The 21,916-nt window shown below is 33.4% G+C and overlaps 2 protein-coding genes across 2 annotated transcripts; both read left to right on the forward strand.

Moving 5' to 3' along the window:
• The first annotated feature begins 238 nt into the window (after positions 1 to 238).
• LOC105250279 lies at positions 239 to 5,976 on the forward strand. Its single transcript, XM_025411557.1, has 3 exons — positions 239 to 327; positions 3,242 to 3,303; positions 3,851 to 5,976. Exons 1-3 carry the CDS (start codon positions 283 to 285, stop codon positions 5,436 to 5,438), a joined length of 1,695 nt encoding a protein of 564 aa, XP_025267342.1. The 5' UTR covers positions 239 to 282; the 3' UTR covers positions 5,439 to 5,976.
• Positions 5,977 to 17,318: 11,342 nt separating this feature from the next.
• LOC105250280 lies at positions 17,319 to 20,369 on the forward strand. The gene is made up of 3 exons (XM_025411553.1): positions 17,319 to 17,445; positions 17,749 to 17,831; positions 18,470 to 20,369. Exons 1-3 carry the CDS (start codon positions 17,422 to 17,424, stop codon positions 20,073 to 20,075), a joined length of 1,713 nt encoding a protein of 570 aa, XP_025267338.1. The 5' UTR covers positions 17,319 to 17,421; the 3' UTR covers positions 20,076 to 20,369.
• Positions 20,370 to 21,916: the final 1,547 nt, after the last annotated feature.

Here is a 21,916-nt window from a genome sequence, read left to right on the forward strand (position 1 = left end):
AATTATATTAATGTTGCTACATTGCTCATCGCCCCGCATTCACTGTGAAGCATGAACGAGGAAATCCCCTCCTAACTGAAGATGTACACGAAGAGTCGAGACCCCCGTATGGCACCGTGGCACTCTTTGTATCCCTTCTCAAAATACCTGCGTGTCTAGAGTATCTAGGCGTCTAGATAGAGGAGCACTAGCTATAAAAGCCTCGAATGTCATGATGAATTCGTCAGAAGAGTGAAGAACCGTAAAAAAAGACGGCAGTCGTTGCCATCTTTTTCACCTACGATGGGCCACACGGTTCCCTTTCGAGGAAATATGCAGTTCATTCTGGTCAGTGTTCATCTCTCGCCGTGCTTTCATTTCTCATGTCTTAACCGTGTGTCAGTGCGCCTGTGATATATGTGAGATTTCGAATGGGGAAGTGACATTATCATATAACATCGTGTGGAGCAATTGTTCGATTTAGATTCTGCTGAACATATCGAACGGTGCGATGCACGATACTCAGCTTGTGCGCGTTTTGTCTCTTTGATTATAATTTAATCAATTGAAATATATTTCCTCGATAACAAATTAAGATTTATTAACTTCTTACATCGCTCTCTGACTCTCTTCTTTTATTTTGATATTATGTATAATAATGATAACATTTTCCTAATATTATATTTAGAACAATTTTAAGAAACTTGATGTTTTAGATAGAGTTGGTGCTTTTATAAATATTTATATGTAAAATATTATAGGTAAAAGATATTTATAATACATTATTTTAAATACATAATAATTAAGAAACGAGCAATCTTTATATAGATAAACATTATTGTAAAGAAATAATATTGGATTGCTATCTCTACAGAAAACTTTATATTTCGTGAAAGCAATGTTTACTGATAAAGCGTAATTCTATGTCATTTTTATATTAGTGGCACATACAAAGAATAATATATCATATTAGATACGATGACTTTGTACGAAACAGTAGCGTTACATTAACGTAAATGATCATAAATGAGCCGGTAAATCACTGCAATTTTCTAACAGCAATTGTTATAAGCGAGCATTCTTGTCACTTTTCCCTCGCCGCGAAATGGAAAGTCGTGCAAGCAGGAGGCACATATAAATATACATTGTGGAATTGCATTAAATGTCATGTGTAAAATTTGATAAAATCGATGCAGTACAAGTTAATGATATGACAGATTTTTAAAAGCCATATTTTTATTTTTTAAAACGAACATTTTATTTATTACAGAATGAAATTGTAATACTTTAAACAAATTGAAAGCAGGCTATTTAGAACCTTTAAATAATGCAGTAATTATAACGCAATAATAAAATTATAATTTCCTATGAAAATAAAATAAAATTAACATCACAGATGTTTCGCTTCAATTTGGATTCTTTTAATAAAATAAAAAATTAAATAAATATTAAATTAATTTAACATTTTTTTACAATAAATTACATGTGATGAACAAGATATAAACAATAATAATAAAATTTAAAAGACTGCTGTACAAGTCAAACTTTAAAACTGTAAATTATATATAAATCTTCGTAATATTTTAAATTTTATTATTTTAAAGATATCTCAATATTTAATCAAAACAACACATATACAGATAATTCTTATTTGAATTCCCTCACAGAAAATCGGAAATATCTATAGCATATTATTAGCTAGATAGAACGATAATAATAAAGCAAATTAATCATCGGGTAATTTTCACTTGTCAATGTTAATATAAAACAGAATAATGTAGGAGATAATAAAATGATCATATAAAGTCGTATTAAAACGAAAGTAAGCCGAGGCCATTATTAGTATGTAGATAATATGCAAACAATTATTATTGTTATGTTAATCTGAGAAGAGTAAATCTATGCCGTTTAATCAGTATAATGATGTGTAATTACTGAAATTTCTGTTGATGTTACTGCAACACCCGGCGCAACGGAAGAAAGCGTTTCCGCAGAAATCTCGAGATTTTTGATATTGCAATTGATTTGAATATATTAAAATATTTGGATAATAATCTCTAAATGTCCAGTTTAATAATTACATAAATACGGAAATGTGTTTAGAACTGCACGATTACGATCATCGTTAAGTCATAAACAATCAAATATCTCAACTGCTTTAATATTTATGTAGCTATAATTTTTTCAGAGACTTAATATAAATTTTTATTTATAAATTCTCCGATTTATATCGGAAACTAATTTCTTTTGTAGATCAAAAATATCGAATAAAGTTACTTTATTCTCTTTTGTAAATCAAAAATATCGAATAAAGTTATTTTATTTGTCACAATCATTTGTAATTTTCTTTAAATATTTTTATGATTCATTCTCAAATTCGTTTTCAAGTTTATTTCTTATTATTTTTTCGATTGTTTATAATCTAAAAATCACCAATCTTTCGTCACTTACATTAAAAAAGATTCGATATTAAATGTATCAAAACAAAAATTCGTAAAATGACAAGGTACGTCTATAATACTTTATGCATCCAAATATATTTAAATTATAAATAGTCAGATCCCAAAATAATTCTCGTAAAAGAGAAAAAGAGAGAGAGAGAGAGAGAGAGGGAAAGTGAAGTAGGACGTCTAAAATACGATATTAAAATAAACGACATCACATCGCCGCAAGGTTGGATCAACAGGTACCGCCTAAGGGTAATACTCCGCGAAAAAAAAGAATTTCGACGGGGCCCACTTTCCAGTCGGAACAAATTTCACGGTCCCCCGATGACCCCTTCAGGAAGCGTGAAGAACATGAAGTGGAAGGGGGGGGAAGGGGTCGACCTAATTCGCGCCGGTGTTTACGTCGTCCGCGAGATCAATACTTTCGTTTTTGAGAGACGCGCTTGTAAGTTGGTAAATGCGTAGAAATTTGCAGATTTCCGTCTCTCGGAAGGTCAGCTTGCATAGTGAAAAGTCGGCGAGAAATTGATGGCCGGAAATCATGCGAATATACGATAATTATGAAGCCGTGTGACATATTTAAGAGAAAAAGTGATTAATGCGGCAAGGGTGTCTTTCTTTTCGCACGGTTAATCGTATAATCAGTATTTACTAACGATCTTTTATATGTAAATGTATTCGAGATAATGATCATTTTCAGAAATCCATATTGTAAATAATCATCATAATTATTATTTTATTATTCCTTGACAATAAATTGGATTATTTATTGTGCAAATATATATTCGCAAAACTAATAAAAAAAATTCTTTCAGACAATATTGTATGGCCTCTTTGTTATCTCCGCGTTTGGAGACCCGATTAGAACAAAGAGAGAGTAAGTATATAAATAATTAGACATTAATATAAAATGTTTTTAAAAATGTATTTTTTTTAATAATTTTTTTTATTTGATAAAAAATAAATAAATAAAATTGATAATAATAAATGGTAAACTTAAAATGTATGTATTATGATAACTAATGATAGATTAATATTAATTATTTTTACTTAAAAAATAAATAGCGATTAAAAAAGTTTTGAAAAAAGGCAAGTAATAAAACTTTTCTTCTTCTTTTATAATATAATATAAAATATGTGTAAGTATTTTTTGTATACATAATTTTAGTTTTACTGAAATTTTTATTAAAATTTGCTATATTTAAACGTATACAATATGCTATTGTCTCATATTTTATTGAGAAAATATTTACTTACAGAATAACATTTTTTCTCATACCTCTCTTCTTTTCGAAAATTTCTCAATTTATATAAAAATATTTAATATTCAGTCAGATTAAAAACATTTTATTGATTAAATTGCGGCGGGTTATAACTCTTATACAACCTAATCTCTTCTACTCTAACGGAAATAAATACTGTAGGCCACCCATAAGTTCGCAATATGGCGCACCACCAGCAACGTCTTATGGATCACCGAACGTAGGGCCATCCGATTCTTATGGTCCACCATCACAATCTTACGGTGCACCACCTCCGCCACCATCATCGTCTTATGGTGCGCCACCATCGTCATCATATGGCGTTCCATCCGCGCCTTCCTCGTCTTACGGTGCACCATCCGCACCTTCGTCGTCTTATGGTGCACCATCCGCGCCATCGTCATCGTATGGCGCCCCATCCGTGCCTTCGTCGTCTTATGGTGCACCATCGTCGTCTTATGGCGCGCCTTCTCAGAGCTATGGCGCACCGTCCGGTCATGGTTCCTTCGGCGGTGATCATGGCGGAGGATCATTTGGCGGTGATCATGGTGGAGGATCATTTGGCGGTGATCATGGCGGAGGATCTTATGGTGGTGATCATGGTGGAGGATCCTTTGGTGGTGATCATGGCGGGGGATCATTTGGAGGTGATCATGGCGGAGGATCATTTGGAGGTGATCATGGCGGAGGATCTTATGGTGGTGATCATGGCGGAGGATCTTATGGCGGTGATCATGGCGGAGGATCATTTGGCGGGGATCACGGCGGAGGATCCTTTGGTGATGATCATGGATCCATCGGAGGAGGAGGGGGAGGTGATTCATTCGGTGGTGATCATGGCGGAGGATCATTTGGCGGTGATCATGGATCGAGCGGTTATGGCGGTAGTAGCGATATTGGATCGTCTTCCGGATCCTACGGACCACCTTCGGACTCTTATGGACCACCGGCGCATGATCAGCCAAAAGGTGTATGGAAAAAGAAATTGGTATGGAAACCCGAGTGGAAACAAATCTGGAAAACAGAATCTAAAATGACTTGGAAACAAGTATGGAAAAAAGTTCAGGTGCCAGTTTGGAAGGAAGTTCAAGTGCCTGCCTGGAAAGAAATCAAAGTACCCGCCTGGAAGAAGGTGCAGAAACCCATCTGGAAGGAGATACAAGTTCCAATTTGGAAAGAAGTCCAAGTGCCAGCTTGGAAAAAAGTCTGGAAACCTGTTTGGAAGGAAGTCCAGATTCCTGTGTGGAAGGAAGTCCAAGTACCTGATTGGAAAAAGATCTGGGTGCCGGAATGGATTAAGGTCGGTATACCGGGCGAGCAGTACGTGGGTAAAGACCACCACGGTTGGCAGTATACTAGTCATGGTCTCTGGAAGAAAAAATTGATATGGAAGCCAGTCTGGAAGAAGATCTGGAGGACGGAGAAGAAGCAAATATGGGTGAGTGACAAGAAATTGGAATGGAAAGCCGAATGGAAGCAAATCTGGAAAACGGAGAAAAAGCAAGTCTGGGTAACGGATAAAAAGCTGATTTGGCAGGAGGAGTCAGTGCAAGTGTGGGTACCACAGAAGAAACAGATCTGGGTCACTCAAAAGAAACAGGTGTGGAAAGACGAGTGGAAAAGCAAGTGGGTTCCGGTTTGGAAAGACGTGCAGGTGCCGGCTTGGAAGAAGATCTGGAAGCCCGTCTGGGAGAAAGTATGGGTTCCGATTGAATCCCACCATGACGAAGGTCATCATGGTTACAAATAGAGGGTCGTGTTCGGCCGGCTCAATCTTCTTTTTACGACTATCTTGCGAGATGCGCAGAGATCGAAAGGTCAACTCGGAAAATTATCTGGGAATTGTCGGCGCAAGAAAGTCTGTCAAACTTTATAGTCTTGTGATAATGGATTATACTTGCCGATATAGACATACATTTCAAAGAAAGAAGGAGAAAAGCTCATCAATAAATTCATATGACAAAGAGAAAAGTAAAGCCTGCAATTAACACGTTAGAAAGCATCATGACAAGCGATGAAATACGCACGAAAATAAATGGTAAAAATTTTCAATCGGTCATCTTGATGATAATGTAATGAATTGTATATCTTTCGATTTTATGTAAAATATTACACGAAAATAAGAAATCAGAATAATCGGCGAATAATCATCAAGATATTATTGTACCAAATATGAAAATGTTAGTTTAAAAAATATTACTTATATACTCTCACTTATATTTCTCGAAATTACATGTATTATTATTACATATACTATGTCTCGAAAAAAAGCAAGGCACTAATAATTGATCTTTGTCAAATCTTAGTCAAATAAATTCATAACGACAAGATTAAATTTAAAAAAAATCAGATATTTTATTAAGTTAAGTTTTAAAGCCAATTGTTATTATAGAAATTATATTATGTTCAATTATTTATCATGAAAAACTTTATGCAATCGATATTATTGGGGAAAATATTTACCTTTTAAGATAATTAATTAATTTTGTTTTATTTTAGTAACTCAATATCTCAATCTCAAATTAAATCACAGCGAACATAAAAGTTATACATGTAAGAGTTATATCTTTTGTTCACTTTTTCCAGAGTGGATCACTTACATTGAATAGTATCGTCCAACATTTGTCTATAGATGAGGCTTCTTAATATAACATATATTAATACTGTACGTAATTAATTCGTTAATTTGTAAATATTGTTCGATTGCCGAGATGCATGCATGTTTTAATACTTTTTTATACGTTAATAAATATTATTTTTATGCTACTCTCTAGATTAGTATAATCTCCATCTTTTTATGATTATTTCCTTTTCATTGTCTGCAATATTGAAATCAATTTTTAAAAATGAAAAGTGCATAAAAACATTACAAGAATGTAATAATTTTTTTTAAATTTAAGCATGTAACAACAATTTATCTTTATTTATTTATATAGTTAAAATAGAGTCTCTCTATGTTTTTCATTTTAAAAAGAGTTTTTCTTATAGAATTATCCAGATAAATTCAATAAAATAATGTATTAATTATATTTAATTCATAAGATTTCATTAAAAAAGGTATAAATTTTTATTTTGGATAAAAGTTTTTTAATTAGTATAATTAGTAAAATAAAATAATATTTATTAGTATAATAATATAATAAAATTTAGTACATCTGTTTCGTTTTGCCAAAAATTAAATAAAACATTAAATAACACATTTTTTTAGCATAATAAACTGTATAACTTATTGATTTTAAAAATGATTTTAATATTACGAAATATTATTTAATATTATGAATTATGAAATATCGTTTCATATTATGAATCATGAAATATATAATATATGAAATATATATATAATAATATTCTAAAAAATATTAGTATTAATTGATAGAGATATCAGTGTCAAAGTTATACAGCAACGTTTAATTTTATCAATTGCATATACATAAAAAATATTATTTATATTATTGATTTTATTTTATAAAATATCAATAATAATAAGTTTTCGTAAGTACAAGTTACATTTACTAAATCATCATGGTTTCCTCGGAAAGAATGATTTCTTTCCGTCTGTCTAAATTTCCATAAAACACAAACAAAAGACGCAAAATTTGTTCTTTAATTTTATAATTGAAACAATGTATTATATATTCGCACATTTCCTGACAGTTCAACAAATCTGATGTAGTCTAAGACTTGAAAAAAAATCTAATTGCGAAAAATACTTTAAAAACGTGTGACGATCATCGATCATAGTGATCGTGCGTTTGAAAGTGTCTGTTCATGTTTTCCGGGACATTTATCGAGATGTCGTGAACTCACTCGTTCGTGCAACCATTAATTCGCATTAGATGAAAGTACGATGGCTTTCATACGAAGATGCGCTGTGCAACATCGGGAAGGGAAACAGAGAGACGATGATGAGGCGGAGAGGGAAGGGAGACAAACGATGCTTTCTAAGGATAAGAGAATTGAGTGAGCAAGCGTGTCTCAGGGTCTTCAGGGTCGCGAGACGAACTCACGACCTTTACTTTCTCCATGATCGTGCGGCAACATGTGTGGGGGCGATATGTGAAGCTGTAAAAAAAAAAGAGAATATGTAATCAGAATGGAAGAGAAGACATCGACCGGAAGTCATATGGCTGGTAAATCTCCCATGGCAGTTTAATGAGGATTTGTGCAAACTCGAAAGCTACTCGAAAGAAATGTCAAAGTACTTTCGACTCGGACAAAAGATTATCGATCAATCTGTTATGTTTTTCTCTTCCGGCAGCTTTCGATTTTTTAGATCGCCCGAAATTATTCGTTGAGAAATATAAGCAATATGCAATCATTATTTTGACGATGTAGTTTAACAATTATTCTCAATTATTTTTTTGCATAAACAATGCAAGAGATTTCTATTTCTGCGATAAATGTTTAATTTTCAAATTATTAAGCATAGATCAAAAATATGAAATTTTTTAATGGAAATATTTCTATTGTTTAAGTTAAATTAAGTTGAATTTAAAATTAAAAATTTTAAATTACATTTGTTGTATACGAATTTTAAATTGTATTTAAAAAAAAAATATCATAATAAAACATAAATGTATTTAAAAAAAAAGAAACTTAAGGAAAGAGAGAAAGATTGTAATAAATGAGCTTTCTCAACAATTTCGCTTAGAAACAACCGTATTTACTTTTGAAAAAGGAACTCTCATTTTTCGGCGATCTAGCGAAAGCGTAGTCATCTAATAAAAAGTAAAAGCGACAAGAGTTTTTATAGCGGAGTTACGCCGGGAGACAATGTCGAAATCGGTGATGCGGGGATGCGTACCTGGTTCCCGCAGATGATCTTACCTTCCTCATTACCTCGACCTTAATTACAAACGTTCCGGCAGTCTCTCTTCCTTCCTCGTCGGGCATAAACTCGCTTTCGTGCCTTTCGCCCGCAGCTGCCGGCAAAAGCCTCGAGCGGATTCTCACAAGCCGGGCTCTCCATTAGCATATAATGACGCGAATGTTAAGCTTGAGGAAAAGCTCCGGTTAACAGATTCGTAAGATCTTGTCCGGAGAGTGAAAGTACTCTCGTACTAGTTGGACCACGGGTATATATCTCGCGGAGGTTACACCACAGCAGCAGATCACGTCTACGATACATCGATGTACAAAAGGATATAAATCTGCGCCCAAGAGAGAAAGAAAGAGAGAGAGAGAGAGAAAGAGAGAGAGAGAGAGAGAGAGAGAGAGAGACAAACGGAACATTAATCTTTTTCAACATATTTTTTCTAGAAAACATCTCACACTCGTAACATTTGAATTAAAAAAAATTAGATAGCGTTGGAAATGTATTATTCAATAAGCCGGATAATGGACTTTAAACTTGGTGGATTCTTCAGGCTGTCCAATCGATTATACGCTGATCATGTTAGACCAATGAAGCATAAATCAGCCGTCAACGATGGGAAGAGAATTGAATTGTAAATTTGTCGATAAATGCAGGAAGCGACAATCTTTTAATTAAAATTCCTCGCAGCTCATAAAATGACAATGATTCGTCGCACTAACAACCCGTTTCATACTAAAAACTCCGAGAAGACTTATATCGTTTTAATAGATTCATAAATTCGATTACGTTAAAGCCGATGTATCCGCATTAATTTTTGCGAGCGCATAATAAATCAAATTAATATGTCAAGAGGTGCAGTAGTATCTTCTAATTAGGACGATCCAACGAAAAGAGTTACCTGGATAATTCGTTTTAAAAGGCATTTCAGCCTTGATATATTAACCTTGACCCTGTTTTAATTCGCGTGCTTCTGGTATTACATTATCAATATTATAAATGAGATTAATTCTATCTATAAAATATAACATAAATCGAATACTTTCGTGTAACAGATAATTACACGCCTATACTCATGTCCGCCCATGTCTGCGGGAAGTATCTGATTCACGTTTGGAAAGTGAAATTCGTTCGAATCTGCGATCGGCGAAGCGTTATCTAGGTGAAATTACACGCCTAATGACCAGTGTCGTAAGGAATTATTACCGCGTATGATTCTGTCACTCGTAATATCCTTAATATGCGCAATACGAGTATATATTTTTGCGTCTTATAAATAATCAAAGAAGTTCATGATTGGAATTTTTATAAATTAATTAAATATTAAATTAATTTAATTAATTATTATTTAATTAATTATTATGCTTAATTTATGCTGAGAGATTCTATGCTGATTAATATTTAATTTATATTTAATATTTAATTAATTTATAAAAATTAATATTTAATATTTAATTAATTTATAAAATTAATTAAATATTAATAATTAATTAAATATTAAATATTAATTTTTATAAATTAATTAAATATTAAATATAAATTAAATATTAATCAGCATAGAATCTCTCAGCATAAATTAAGCAGAAATTTATTAAAAAATTGCAGTCACTTCGTAAAACGACATTTTTGCTATGTCTCTTTTTTATGCTTCACAGTGCATAACTTCTCATAAAATTACTCGTCTTATAAAATTAGACAATTAGATGTCTTTCTTTTTCAGGAAGGTGGTGTTATTTTGAAGAGATTTCCTTTAAGTATGTGTTAATTTTGTTCATCCAATCGGAAATTCCTCTAAAGAAAAATATCTTTTTGTTTTATTTTGTTAAGAAGATAAATTATATTTATTTTAAATATTATTATTATCTTGGTACATTATTACCATAAGTTTAATTGATTCATCCATTTTTCATATCTAATATGTCGCATTTCCTTAAATTTTCAAAAATGATTGATTTTTTAAATTTTTTATTCAAAAATGCATTTGCTGGTGTATTTATTGCATCTTGCAATTTTATTTTAGATGTCGTTTTACTTTATTATAAAGAGTATAAAAAAACAAAAATTTTTACATAAGTATAAAAATATATTAAATAATTAAAATAATTATAAATAACTTTTGATCTTTTGAATCCAATTTTTCTTTTCATCGATTATATTTACATTATGAACTAATTTAAATAAATTAGAAGAAAGCAATCATGAAGAAATGAAGGAAGGTTTGATGAAGTTAATAATATGCCTTTGTATAAAAACTCTCTTGAATATCTAGAAAATTACCGAATTAGTGCATGTATTTGATTAAATTTTACGGAATGGAGAGAAATTTAATGGAATATAGCTTTAATTATTTAAAAAATGAAATGAGAAATAAAAGACAAAATATAAATCATCTCGTAAAATATTCATCTTGTCTTTTATGTTTTTATTATTGTTAGAATGGCAAGTAAAAAAAAAAAAATATATATATATATATATATATATATATATATATATATATATATGTATGTATGTGTGTATGTATGTGTATGTACATATGTATATATTATGAAAAGTAAGATAAAAATTACAGAATAATCTCCTAATGAAAATTTATCAAAACTGAATTTTATTTACCTATATCTTTAGCGCTTCAATCGATGCACAAAAAGCTACACTTCTGAATCGGTCGAGCAAATACTTACACAGATTTCACCTAGATAGGGTGCATCGCTGATCACAGGCTGCGTCAGGACAAGTTTCACTTTCGAATCAGGCTCGTCTCGAATGCATCGCTTGAGCGAGCGATGCACCCATATAACTCTCTACTCATCGGTTAAGTACTGCGGAAGGTCGTTTGCAGGTCGGAAACTCCTCTTGCGGCACGTTTCTCTGTTTCATCAGAGGACAGGACCGCGAATCTTGGCGCCGTGAGACAGGTGCATTTAACTTCGTTTTTAAGTTCAATCAGGATACCTTTGTTTCCTGAATCGTCAAAGATAAAAAAAGTAATTCGAATTCATTTTATTAATGACATTTAATGTCTCTATTAATGATATTTACACAAATATACGGATATAAATTACAATTAAACAATTTAAACTTTTATGTAATCGATATAATTGCATACAAAAATTATATAATTACACAAAAAATTATTATATATAATTATAATAAATTATTATATATAATTATTTTGTATTAAATTGTTTTAATTGATACAAGATATTTCTATGATTGTGAATACATATTTATTCCTGATGAAAAATCTTAAATGTGCTGTTATTTATTTTGTTTTATGATGATTGTTCCGTTGAACGGAAACATTATTTATTGTGAGTAGAGCGAAAATATGTACGTTTATCATTCTAACTTGACTACTTTCCCGTCGTGGAAATGCGCAATGGATCGCGGAGAAATTGTACGTGATAGATATACAACGTGGGAAACAGAAATTCCGATAAAGTTAGCGGAAAGTCGACAATTTCGAAACAATGAGGCGTCGTCTTCGAGAGTAGATCTCTTCCAGAATAAGTTGCATACATTAATCTCTATCAAATGTTTCCCTTTCCCTCTTTCTTTCTTTCTTAAAAAAAAACGAATATTCAAAAAACTATAAAAAAATGAAACTAAATACCTTTTATATATTGACATATATCATAAACAATAGAAAACCCAAAGTTATAATAATTCGTGATATTTAAAGAATAAATTAAAAATAAAAAAAGAATAAATTAAAAAAATTGCTTGTGATGTAAGCAGTCGAAAATTTATTTGTCATGATTAAATTAAAATCGTCAATTGCGAAACGCGCTTTCTACACACTCTTTCTTACTATTAATCGCAATGCTTGTCGTGCAATGTTCAGATACGCAAATTTATCGAGTGTGAATTCAGTTAGAATTCAAAAAAGGATAGGTGATTTATGTTTTTCTAACGGGCATACAAAGTGGTGTCATTTTTTAAATCGACGCATTTAGTTGTAGTCGATGAAACAAATACAACAACATGAAAATATAATTTGATGCGCATCTCTAAATCGAGTATCCGGTCATTGCGATGTGGGCGTAGGAAAGTTTGGTGAAAGTGCTAAACGACCGACTATGTGTGATGTAAGAGCCTGGACTCTGCATTTCAGTACGACATGTCTAGTCACTGCCGCACGTTCCATTTTATAGATCGAACCAAGCTCTCCGGATATTTAACGAGTACACATATCAAGAGATTCGCAAAAAATGTTTCCATAACTATCTATAATTGTACCATTACATTCAAAATTTTGTTATGCCATGGATATTGATCTTTCAATCATCTGTGTAGAAAAAAATTTGATAATTGATAATCTCAACGATATAACTTCTTCAGTTTTTTTTATACATACAAGATATTAATGTTTGTATTTATTCCGATTGATTTTTTGCTTCAGATATGTATTGTACTGTAATAAAAAAATTTTCTTACAGCGATAATTACATTTACTTTACTTACAGTTAATGAAAGTAGTAAGGTAACACGAAATTTCCTCATTAGTCTTGCTAATAACAAAAGTATTTTCATGCTTCTTGTGCCGCAGTAAAATATATTTCCGACAATAAATTATATGGAAGTAACCGTCGCTTAGAGCGTAAAAATTGATTGCGTGACTTTCTACGATTGCATCGATTCAGAGAACTCGCTTTAAAAACCGGAACAAATTGTAAAGCATAAATCGAGATTACCTCGTAAGATTTACAAGTTTTTTATTTTTATTTTTAAAGCAAACTCCTCTTCTAAATTCATGCGTATTGTATAGATGTATACGCATTATGTTTGCAAATTCGACTCTTCGCAAATAATTCGCGAGCATAATCATGAAAATATACAGCAGACAGATGCGATTTATAGATCACTTTATTAAAGGAAGAACTAATTATATGGTACGTGAAGAACTGGTAACGGCCTGGATGTGTAATCGTTGGGAATACGCTTGACATCTTAAATAATAATGAGCGAAGACCAACAACGATTACGTAACAAGCCTTTTTTATAGTCAGAACACACAATTCAGGACGCAACGACATTATGAATGCTCGACATCATCCGTGGTTCCGGTGTCATCGCAATATGACTTTTCGCTCACAAAATATGTGCCGTTGTCCGCCGAAAATAATTCTTCGCTCAGTTTTATGCAATCGAAATGACATTAGCATTTAAAGTGCCTAGATACAAATAACTTGCGTATTTACTTCCTGAGATTTTTTTGGAAACTAGTAAGTATATAATTATAGGTAAGTAATTAAATTAAAAAAGAGAAATTAAATTAAAAGTAAAACTTTCCACGTAGAAATTTAAAAGTATCGATTTCCTTGATATTTCGAAGGAATTTTTGCATGAATATCTTATATCATAATCTCGAAAGATTAAATTTCTTCCATAAACTTTCTTAAACTGGTATTTGCAGTAGATTGCTATTAAATATTTGAAATGCGTAGATAAAACGATAAGAGCTGCGGAAATATAATAATGGCCAAGCCAATGGCATAAAGTTAACGGTGGACAAGTAACAGGAATTTAAGAAAGGCTGTAAAGTCATAAAACGCGTTATAAAACTTGTTCGTGGTAAGCTCAGAAGTTTGATTTAGGTCGCCAAAATCGAATCTGAAGAATCGGAAATTATGAAAACCACGATTAAAATGCAGTAGAAACTATTAATTTGAACTTTTATCAGGTAAAATGTGAAACACTGATATCAAAAATATTTTTATTCCTCTTAATGGAATTTATTTACCTAAAACGCGTGGAGATATAAATATAAACAGATAATTAAACAAACAATGAAACATACAGATATTGTAATGATTTGTCGGCGTCGTTTCTTTCAACTTGTAAAGAATCATCTTTTTATAGCGTACAACTTCGTTTTCGGAGTATATAATGTTTGAAAAATAAGAGGTGTGAGTGCAAATAGAAGAATGGGGCCGTTAGAAATTTCCGTTTACATTTATACAGCTTGACATATAGGCCGATGCGTACATTTTTTTTTGCTTTCTAAATGTTTCGGCCCTCGAGATATCTGGATACCTCTTTCGAAACGTTTTCTCGATATTTGGGTTACCTGCAACTGTCAAGCATGATGGAATTTCATATTTTCCGTACGTTTATGGTTATATCACGTATTTTATCTTCTCTTCCACTCGCATTTCAAATTTTTTTTTCAATTCCTACCAGATTCTAAAAGACAAAAGTATGATAGAGATAGACAAATAATAGATAAAAAGTATTGTTACATATAACAATTTTTAATTTTCTCTCAATATCAGGTAAAGTGTAAAAAGATGACATCTTATTTTATAATCTAATAACATTCTATATAGTAATTTTTTAATTGATACATCAATTTTAAAAACGAAAATAAAAATTGAAAATAATTTAGAATTTAAAAAGATTTCCGAAAAAGGAACTTTTAATTTTTTCGACATATTTTAGAGCCATTTTCCTTCAACGCAATCGCAGCCAATTACGAGCGAAAATGCGTATCCGACCGAAAGCGGATATCCTAGGTACATCCTAGAATAAGAACGTCTCATTTGTTGGGACTACTTTCGTGTCTGGACTCGAAAATCTGGAGCAGCAGTGAGTGATTTACGAACCGGAATAGCGAGAATGTATACCTCGCTGGTTTCAGTCGCCAGGACGTCGAGGCGCGCGAACTCTCTAGCGAACGAAGGGGAATTCACTTTCATCCGTGAGTCGGCGCGACATGTTAAACGGATATATGCACTTAACGTGGTTTAACGCCTATCGTTAACCGCTACTTATAAACCACCGCCTTCGGGGAGTCTCGACGTTGCTTTTGAGAGATATCGAGATACGCAAGATACGGTTTTTCCGGGAATGAAGGAAGTATTTTGCTGGCGCTTTCGCTATCGTAGTACCTCGCACGCGTGAATCTCGTTAAATCTAATTTTCCCGGCTCGGTTGTGGTTTGATGAACATTGTCTTGTGACGATAAAAAAACGGAAAATACTCTCGCAGTCTCGCGTGTACGCGAAACCGTTTCTGCTCGGTATTGCTTTCTCCGAACGTGGACGAAGAAGTCGTAAACTTCGCGCAAAACTTGATCAAGTACAACCAAGGACCTTAATAAAGGCCTGTTATACTCGTTTTATTACAGGATCTGTCAGTTGGTTCGCTTTTAACCGCTCTGATTTCTTTTCTGAGCTGTTTCAATCGATTTAATTGTGATTGATAGCATCGATCACAAGCGATATTTATTTCATTCTTCTCATCTCGTATCGTTGCTTTAGGGATTCCCAAATTATATGATTACAATCATAGATCAAGATTTTGGAATTTTTTAGAATTCTTCTCTTTTTTTCCAATTAATATATTTAATATTAATCCCAGTGGGTTTTTACATTTTTGAATATGAAAAGAAAGATGTACAAAGATATTTTATTTTTTTATACAGGAAATAATGAATGTGATTGAAACTTGCTTTGGAATCATAGATTCTAATTGTCTACAATTTGAAAGCATGCGTCAAATTATACGGTGTATATATGAGAATCGTAGAGAGAGATTGAATAATTTGCTGCATTTCCATTTATATGTATATGTGTATAAGCTAAAAATAATATCAACAGGAAACAGATAGGGTAACTTTCGCGGCAAATCTATAATGAGGAATAGCGGTCAGGTCAGATTTAATAAAAAACTGAGAAACTTGATTCCAAAATACTTGATTCGACGAAAGGAAATTCGCTCAAAAAAAAAATGTTTCGTTGATGTAAATAAATTTCTAGAAGTAACAAAAATTTATCGCTATTTTTTTATATCTTGTAGAACATTGTTTGTAACTTGTAGAATTTTTAATAGCAATTTTGAATATCTTCTGGCAAATTTAAGACCTTGAATTTGCCAAATATTAATCATTGCATTGGATCAACGAGTTTTGCTTATATTTTGCTACTATCGGTTGGTACGATCTTTGTCAGAAACAATTTTTTCATGTATCATAGTCAAGCTTTACAACAAGTAAATGATCAATCTTAACATGGATAGACGTTTTTGGATAGAAAATTATCAACTAAAAAATATCCAACAAAATATATATATATATTGCAAAAATATATATTGCAAATAATCAGATTTCTTTACATTATTTTAATGATTATCAAAATAAAATGTAGAGAGGTCCACACAGAAAGATCTTCTTTCCAAATTTCACTGACAGTTCAGATATAAATTCTGTCTCTGTTATTTAGATTGATTAAATGCAAAACATGTGCGATGTCACAGTGTTTGCTAATCACCTATCTCTACCTGAATAAATTAATTAATTCTGCATAATTAGAAAATTATCGCTCTAATTGCAGAGTAATTAATCTCGAGTGATTATTTCGCTCCTTCTCTCCCTCCGGCAATCGGATATAATCCAGAGCGCGATCGGTGTGTAACCTTGTCTCGCGTAACCTTGCGAGAGCTTGAACTTCACCGTACGACCGAGACGGACGCGTTCGAATAAAACGGGGGTCGATCGTTCTGCTTGCTCGACCGGATCGTGTTCTCGATCACTTTCTCCGACGATACGGCTCGACGGAGGTCCGGTCGCGTACCGGAAGTGGGGGCGAAGGAGAGAAAGAACGCGAAGAAGGAGGTGGTGGAGAAGAATTTTTATCCGCAGGGGGGCCCGAGGCCCCCAAATCGACGACGATGGTGGTGGTGGCTTCTATCTCACCTTCGCCGATGGAATTCCCCCGATTTCCACCACTTAAGGCCGAGGATGGACCACCTCCATCGGCCTCTTCGTCCGCGGAGCGTTTGCCGGTGATATGCCTTCGGGGAGGATACGCGCCTATATAACTACGACGTTCCGGTGATTGAACGAAGTAAGCTAAGTTTTCCTGCGTCCAGGGAACAGGAGGTACGCGGCCCGAGCCCAACGGGCGGCATTGCGAGAAATATGAGGATTCGCTCGGGATGCGCGGTCAGTTGTTCCATTTCATTCTCTCTTTCTTCTCACAAAAAAGATACAATAATAGAAAGATTTTTCGAGAGTGCTTTATAATTCGTTCGCGACCGAGATTAGGCTTCGAGTTTATAGAATCGTGTTTACTTGACGAAGCTGTGTGATTATTAAATTGTGAATGAGCCTAGTGTCGTTTTTTGATTCTCTCGTTAATCGCATCATGAGTTGCGATCAAACGGAAAGATATTTTTCATAAACACGCATTGATTCTTTGATTGCAGATTTCTTTGGATTTATTAACTTTGTTCACTCTATTTATAGGCTGTATTAGCGCTGCTACTGCAGGCCGCTCTTGTGGCGAGCAAAGCTGTAGATCAAACGCAGCGTTTACAACAACAGACTACGTACGTATATAAGTTATTTTAGTAATAAAAGAATAATAATTTATAAGTTTATTAAAGCTCGTTCAAAACTAAAAACAAATTGAGACAAGATAAAAGGCATTTACGAGCAATCACAAGTTGTTGAGTGTGAGAAAGTAAAATTTAATATATATTTAAGTGGACGCTCGAATAATAATTTATTCGAGCCTCGTTTTAATTATAATTGATTTAATTAATTTTTAATAATAATTGATATATATATATATATACGATGTACAAACTTTAATTTTACTCTACGAAGATATTAACAATTACTGTGATAATAATGCATTTGAAAATATATTTCTTTTCTTGCATTCGTGTATTCTGTATTTTACCTTAATATTTTATATTTTATCTGGATCTCTCTATTTTTATTTTGATAAATAATTAAAATAATGTAAAGAAATCTGATTATTTGTAATATATATATTTTGTTGTATATTTTTTAGTCGATAATTTTCTCTCCAAAAAATTTCCCTGCACATTGTAAAAAACAGATTGAAATATATAGAGATATTTTAAATAATCATAGAGTATAGAGATATTATAAATGTTATAAATGAGACCAAATATATATTTTATTTCATTGAATCGCGTGATATCTTTGATTGTTATAGAAGCGTTAAAGAGGCGCAAAAACGATGGGGAGGCGATTCCGGTGGCGATTACGGCAGTCTTGACGGTGGTGACATTGGTGGTCACTATGGTGGCGGTGATGTCGGCCATTTTGGTGGCGGTGATGCCGGCCACTTTGGTGGTGGTGATGCCGGCGGCCATTTCGGGGGTGACGGCGGTCACTATGGTGGCGGTGATATTGGAGGTCATTTGGGCGGTGATGTCGGTGGTCATCTAAATGGAGGTGATATCGGTGGTCACTTGAGTATTGGGGGTGATATCGGTGGTCATCCAAGTGGCGGTGACATTGGCGGAGGCATCGAAGCACATGGAGGCGACGACCATCATCATCATCATGATGAAGGCTATTGGAAAAAGAAATTAGTATGGAAGCCAGGTTGGAAGAAAATCTGGAAACCTGCGAAAAAGCAAATCTGGAAGCCTGCATGGAAGAAAATTTGGAAGCCTATTTGGGTGCCAACGCAAAAAGCGGTGTGGAAGGAGATTCAAGTACCGGCCTGGAAGAAGATCTGGAAGCCCGTGTGGAAAGAGATTCAAGTGCCGGTGTGGAAGGAGATAAAAGTGCCAGCCTGGAAGCAAATTTGGAAGCCCATCTGGCAACCAATCAAGGTACCTGCTTGGAAGGAGATTCAAGTACCGGCGTGGAAAAAGATTTGGAAGCCGGTTTGGCGAGAGATTCAGGTACCAGCGTGGAAGGAAATTCAAGTACCTGCTTGGAAGAAACTTTGGATCCCCGAATGGGTAAAAATTGGTATACCAGGCCATCATTATCACGGTACGGATCATCACGGATGGCAATATACCAGTCACGATCTCTGGAAAAAAAAATTGATTTGGAAGCCGGTGTGGAAAAAATACTGGAAAACGGTGAAAAAGCAAATTTGGATACCGGATAAGAAACTCGAGTGGAAGGAAGCCTGGAAGCAGATATGGAAACCAGCGAAAAAGCAAATCTGGGTAGAAGACAAGAAGCTGGCTTGGAAGCCGGAGTGGATACAAATCTGGAAGCCAGGTAAGAAACTCGTCTGGGTTCCTGACAAGAAGCTTGAGTGGAAGGAAGCTTGGAAGCAGATCTGGAAAACCGAAAAAAAATTAGAATGGATACCTGATAAGAAGCTCGCCTGGAAGGAAGCGTGGAAGCAGATCTGGGTGCCAGCTTGGAAGGAAATCTGGGTACCAGCATGGAAGAAGATTTGGAAACCGGTCTGGATATCCGAATGGTTCCCCAACGAGGACCATCATCATCATCATGGTTGGGATCGTAAGGATTCGCAGACGCAAAATACACAGGTTGTACCATACAGCCCAGAAACCGCTCTACAGAAGAGGCAAGCGCAGCAGCAGCAGCAGCAACAGCAGAAGCAGCAGCAACAACAACAGCAGCAGCAGCAACAACAACCACAACAGCAGCAGCAGCAACAGCAGCAGCAACAGCAACAGCAAATACAGCAACATCAGACAGATACTAACAAAATCAGATGGGACAGATCTTTTCAAGCAAATCTGCCAACGGTATTGCAGCACCTGGTACCACCGCCAGCTAATCAAAACGGAGGTCAAACCGGCTTCGGGTTTCCCGGCCGCTAAGATAAAGCTGGATTGAGCTCCGTGTAAAATAATCTTGCACTGTAATCCCTGAAAATGCTTGTACAAACATCTCTATAAGAGAGTACTGTAACATAAATCGCTGTATATATTACGTTTTAGGAAAGATTAAGATAAGTCGCGTATAAAACTCTAAGTTACCCGAAATTGTTCGACTGATTGTGTACTCGCTGCTCTTCGGAGTACCACTCTTTGATGCTTTATAACTCTTATCTTTTCCACTCCCTTGTTTTCTTTTTATACTCACGTTGTTGTCATCCCAATTGTTAATTCTAATACTGTTATGAATAAAGTTTATAAATATTTTGTTAATTTTTTGACTATATTATTTCACATTTTTAACCCTCGTATTGCGTATTATTGCATATGCAAAATTCATAATCATCACTTTTATTTCACTTGATAACAAGAATAGATTAAATTAAATATACAAGCATCGCAAATCATATAATCACTTTTTATTTTATAAATTTTTTATATATGGATTTCTTTTTAATTAAAAATCGATTTGTTGTTGACATAAATGTCAAGGAATGTCAGTTATTATAAATCTTCAATCTTAAACAGAAAATTGAGTGTTTTTTCAATGGAGAAAATTTTATTGCGTTTAATAAATATACAGTAGCAGATTCGTCATCTAGCAAGCGTAAATAATTATGAAGTACATAATTAATATATTTTACTTTTAAATTTAAACATTCACTTTCTAAAAGTCGATTGCTCAATTATTTTGTTCGCTGAAGACATTTAAAATAAATAATAAGAATTATTTGTGTGTGTAAACTGTTTGTTTGTTAATCTGTTTATTTCTTAATCTTGCTATTTTATATAATTTTATTACTTCTATGCGTTTTGGAAAAGGCACTGATCTTCTTTTAAACAAAAATGATGAATCGAGTTGTAAAATGTAAATCTATAAAGAGAAATATCTGTCTGTTGTAAATTACATATAGTTTATATAAGTTAAGAAGAAAAAGAAAAAGAATCAAAATAATGGTAACCAAGCTTTGAAATAAAGATAATATCAATTATAATGTAAATTCTATTTACGAAAGAAATATACGCTTCGCATCATAATGGAATAAAGCAAATGTTGAAAACTGATAGATTAAGCTGATAGATTATTTTTTATGTATATATTCACGATTTAACCCTTGTAGAGGTCATATGAGTTGTCTCTTTTTTGCTCTACTCCTAATTACAATATCTTGTTGTAATTTTAATCTCAAAATGCTTGAAAAATCTACGAAAAATTTGTATATGACACCTGTAAAAATAATCATGCACAGACAAAATTGAAAAAAATGAATAAAATTTTTTTTTATTAAGACCTTTTATTGATAAAATATTGAATAAATTCCTTTTAGATCCATATAAGAGCTAATTAAATTAGTTATAATTATAATATAATTGATCTAAAAAACATTTATCTTTTTATAATGGATTATATTTTACTCTAGTTCTTTTTTCTATTAGACAGGATAATATTCGAGTCTCGTACTGTTTCAATTAGTGTGCGACAACTGTCTTTTTAAAACTAGACACACGTTTCGGTAAAAGACGGTATGTCTAAATAGCCATCCAATTTCAAATAAATCGACCGTCGACATTCTGAACTTGCGACGATGATGATGCAACGCAAATACGCGCACGTATCCCTGCGAAATTGGAGAAAGTGGAGTCTGTTATGGAAGGCAGGTGACCAGCATGTAGAGGACCTCGACCGTGGAGAAAGTATCGGTGCACCCACACAGCAACATAAATTAATCCACGACACTGTACTGTCCGTCTCGATAGAGACAACGAGTATTGCACGACGCAGA

Source organism: Camponotus floridanus, unplaced genomic scaffold, assembly GCF_003227725.1.
Source record: "Camponotus floridanus strain SB8 unplaced genomic scaffold, Cflo_v7.5 scaffold4, whole genome shotgun sequence".
Classification (NCBI taxonomy): domain Eukaryota; kingdom Metazoa; phylum Arthropoda; class Insecta; order Hymenoptera; family Formicidae; genus Camponotus; species Camponotus floridanus.

Excerpts from the sequence above, each read along its gene's own strand:
- LOC105250279 (XM_025411557.1), top strand. The coding sequence starts at position 283 with ATGGGCCACACGGTTCCCTTTCGAGGAAATATGCAGTTCATTCTG. Across the intron at positions 328-3,241 it reads GAAATATGCAGTTCATTCTG|ACAATATTGTATGGCCTCTT; the intron begins GTCAGTGTTCAT and ends AAATTCTTTCAG. Across the intron at positions 3,304-3,850 it reads CCGATTAGAACAAAGAGAGA|GCCACCCATAAGTTCGCAAT; the intron begins GTAAGTATATAA and ends TAAATACTGTAG.
- LOC105250280 (XM_025411553.1), top strand. The coding sequence starts at position 17,422 with ATGAGGATTCGCTCGGGATGCGCG. Across the intron at positions 17,446-17,748 it reads GGATTCGCTCGGGATGCGCG|GCTGTATTAGCGCTGCTACT; the intron begins GTCAGTTGTTCC and ends CTCTATTTATAG. Across the intron at positions 17,832-18,469 it reads CGTTTACAACAACAGACTAC|AAGCGTTAAAGAGGCGCAAA; the intron begins GTACGTATATAA and ends TGATTGTTATAG.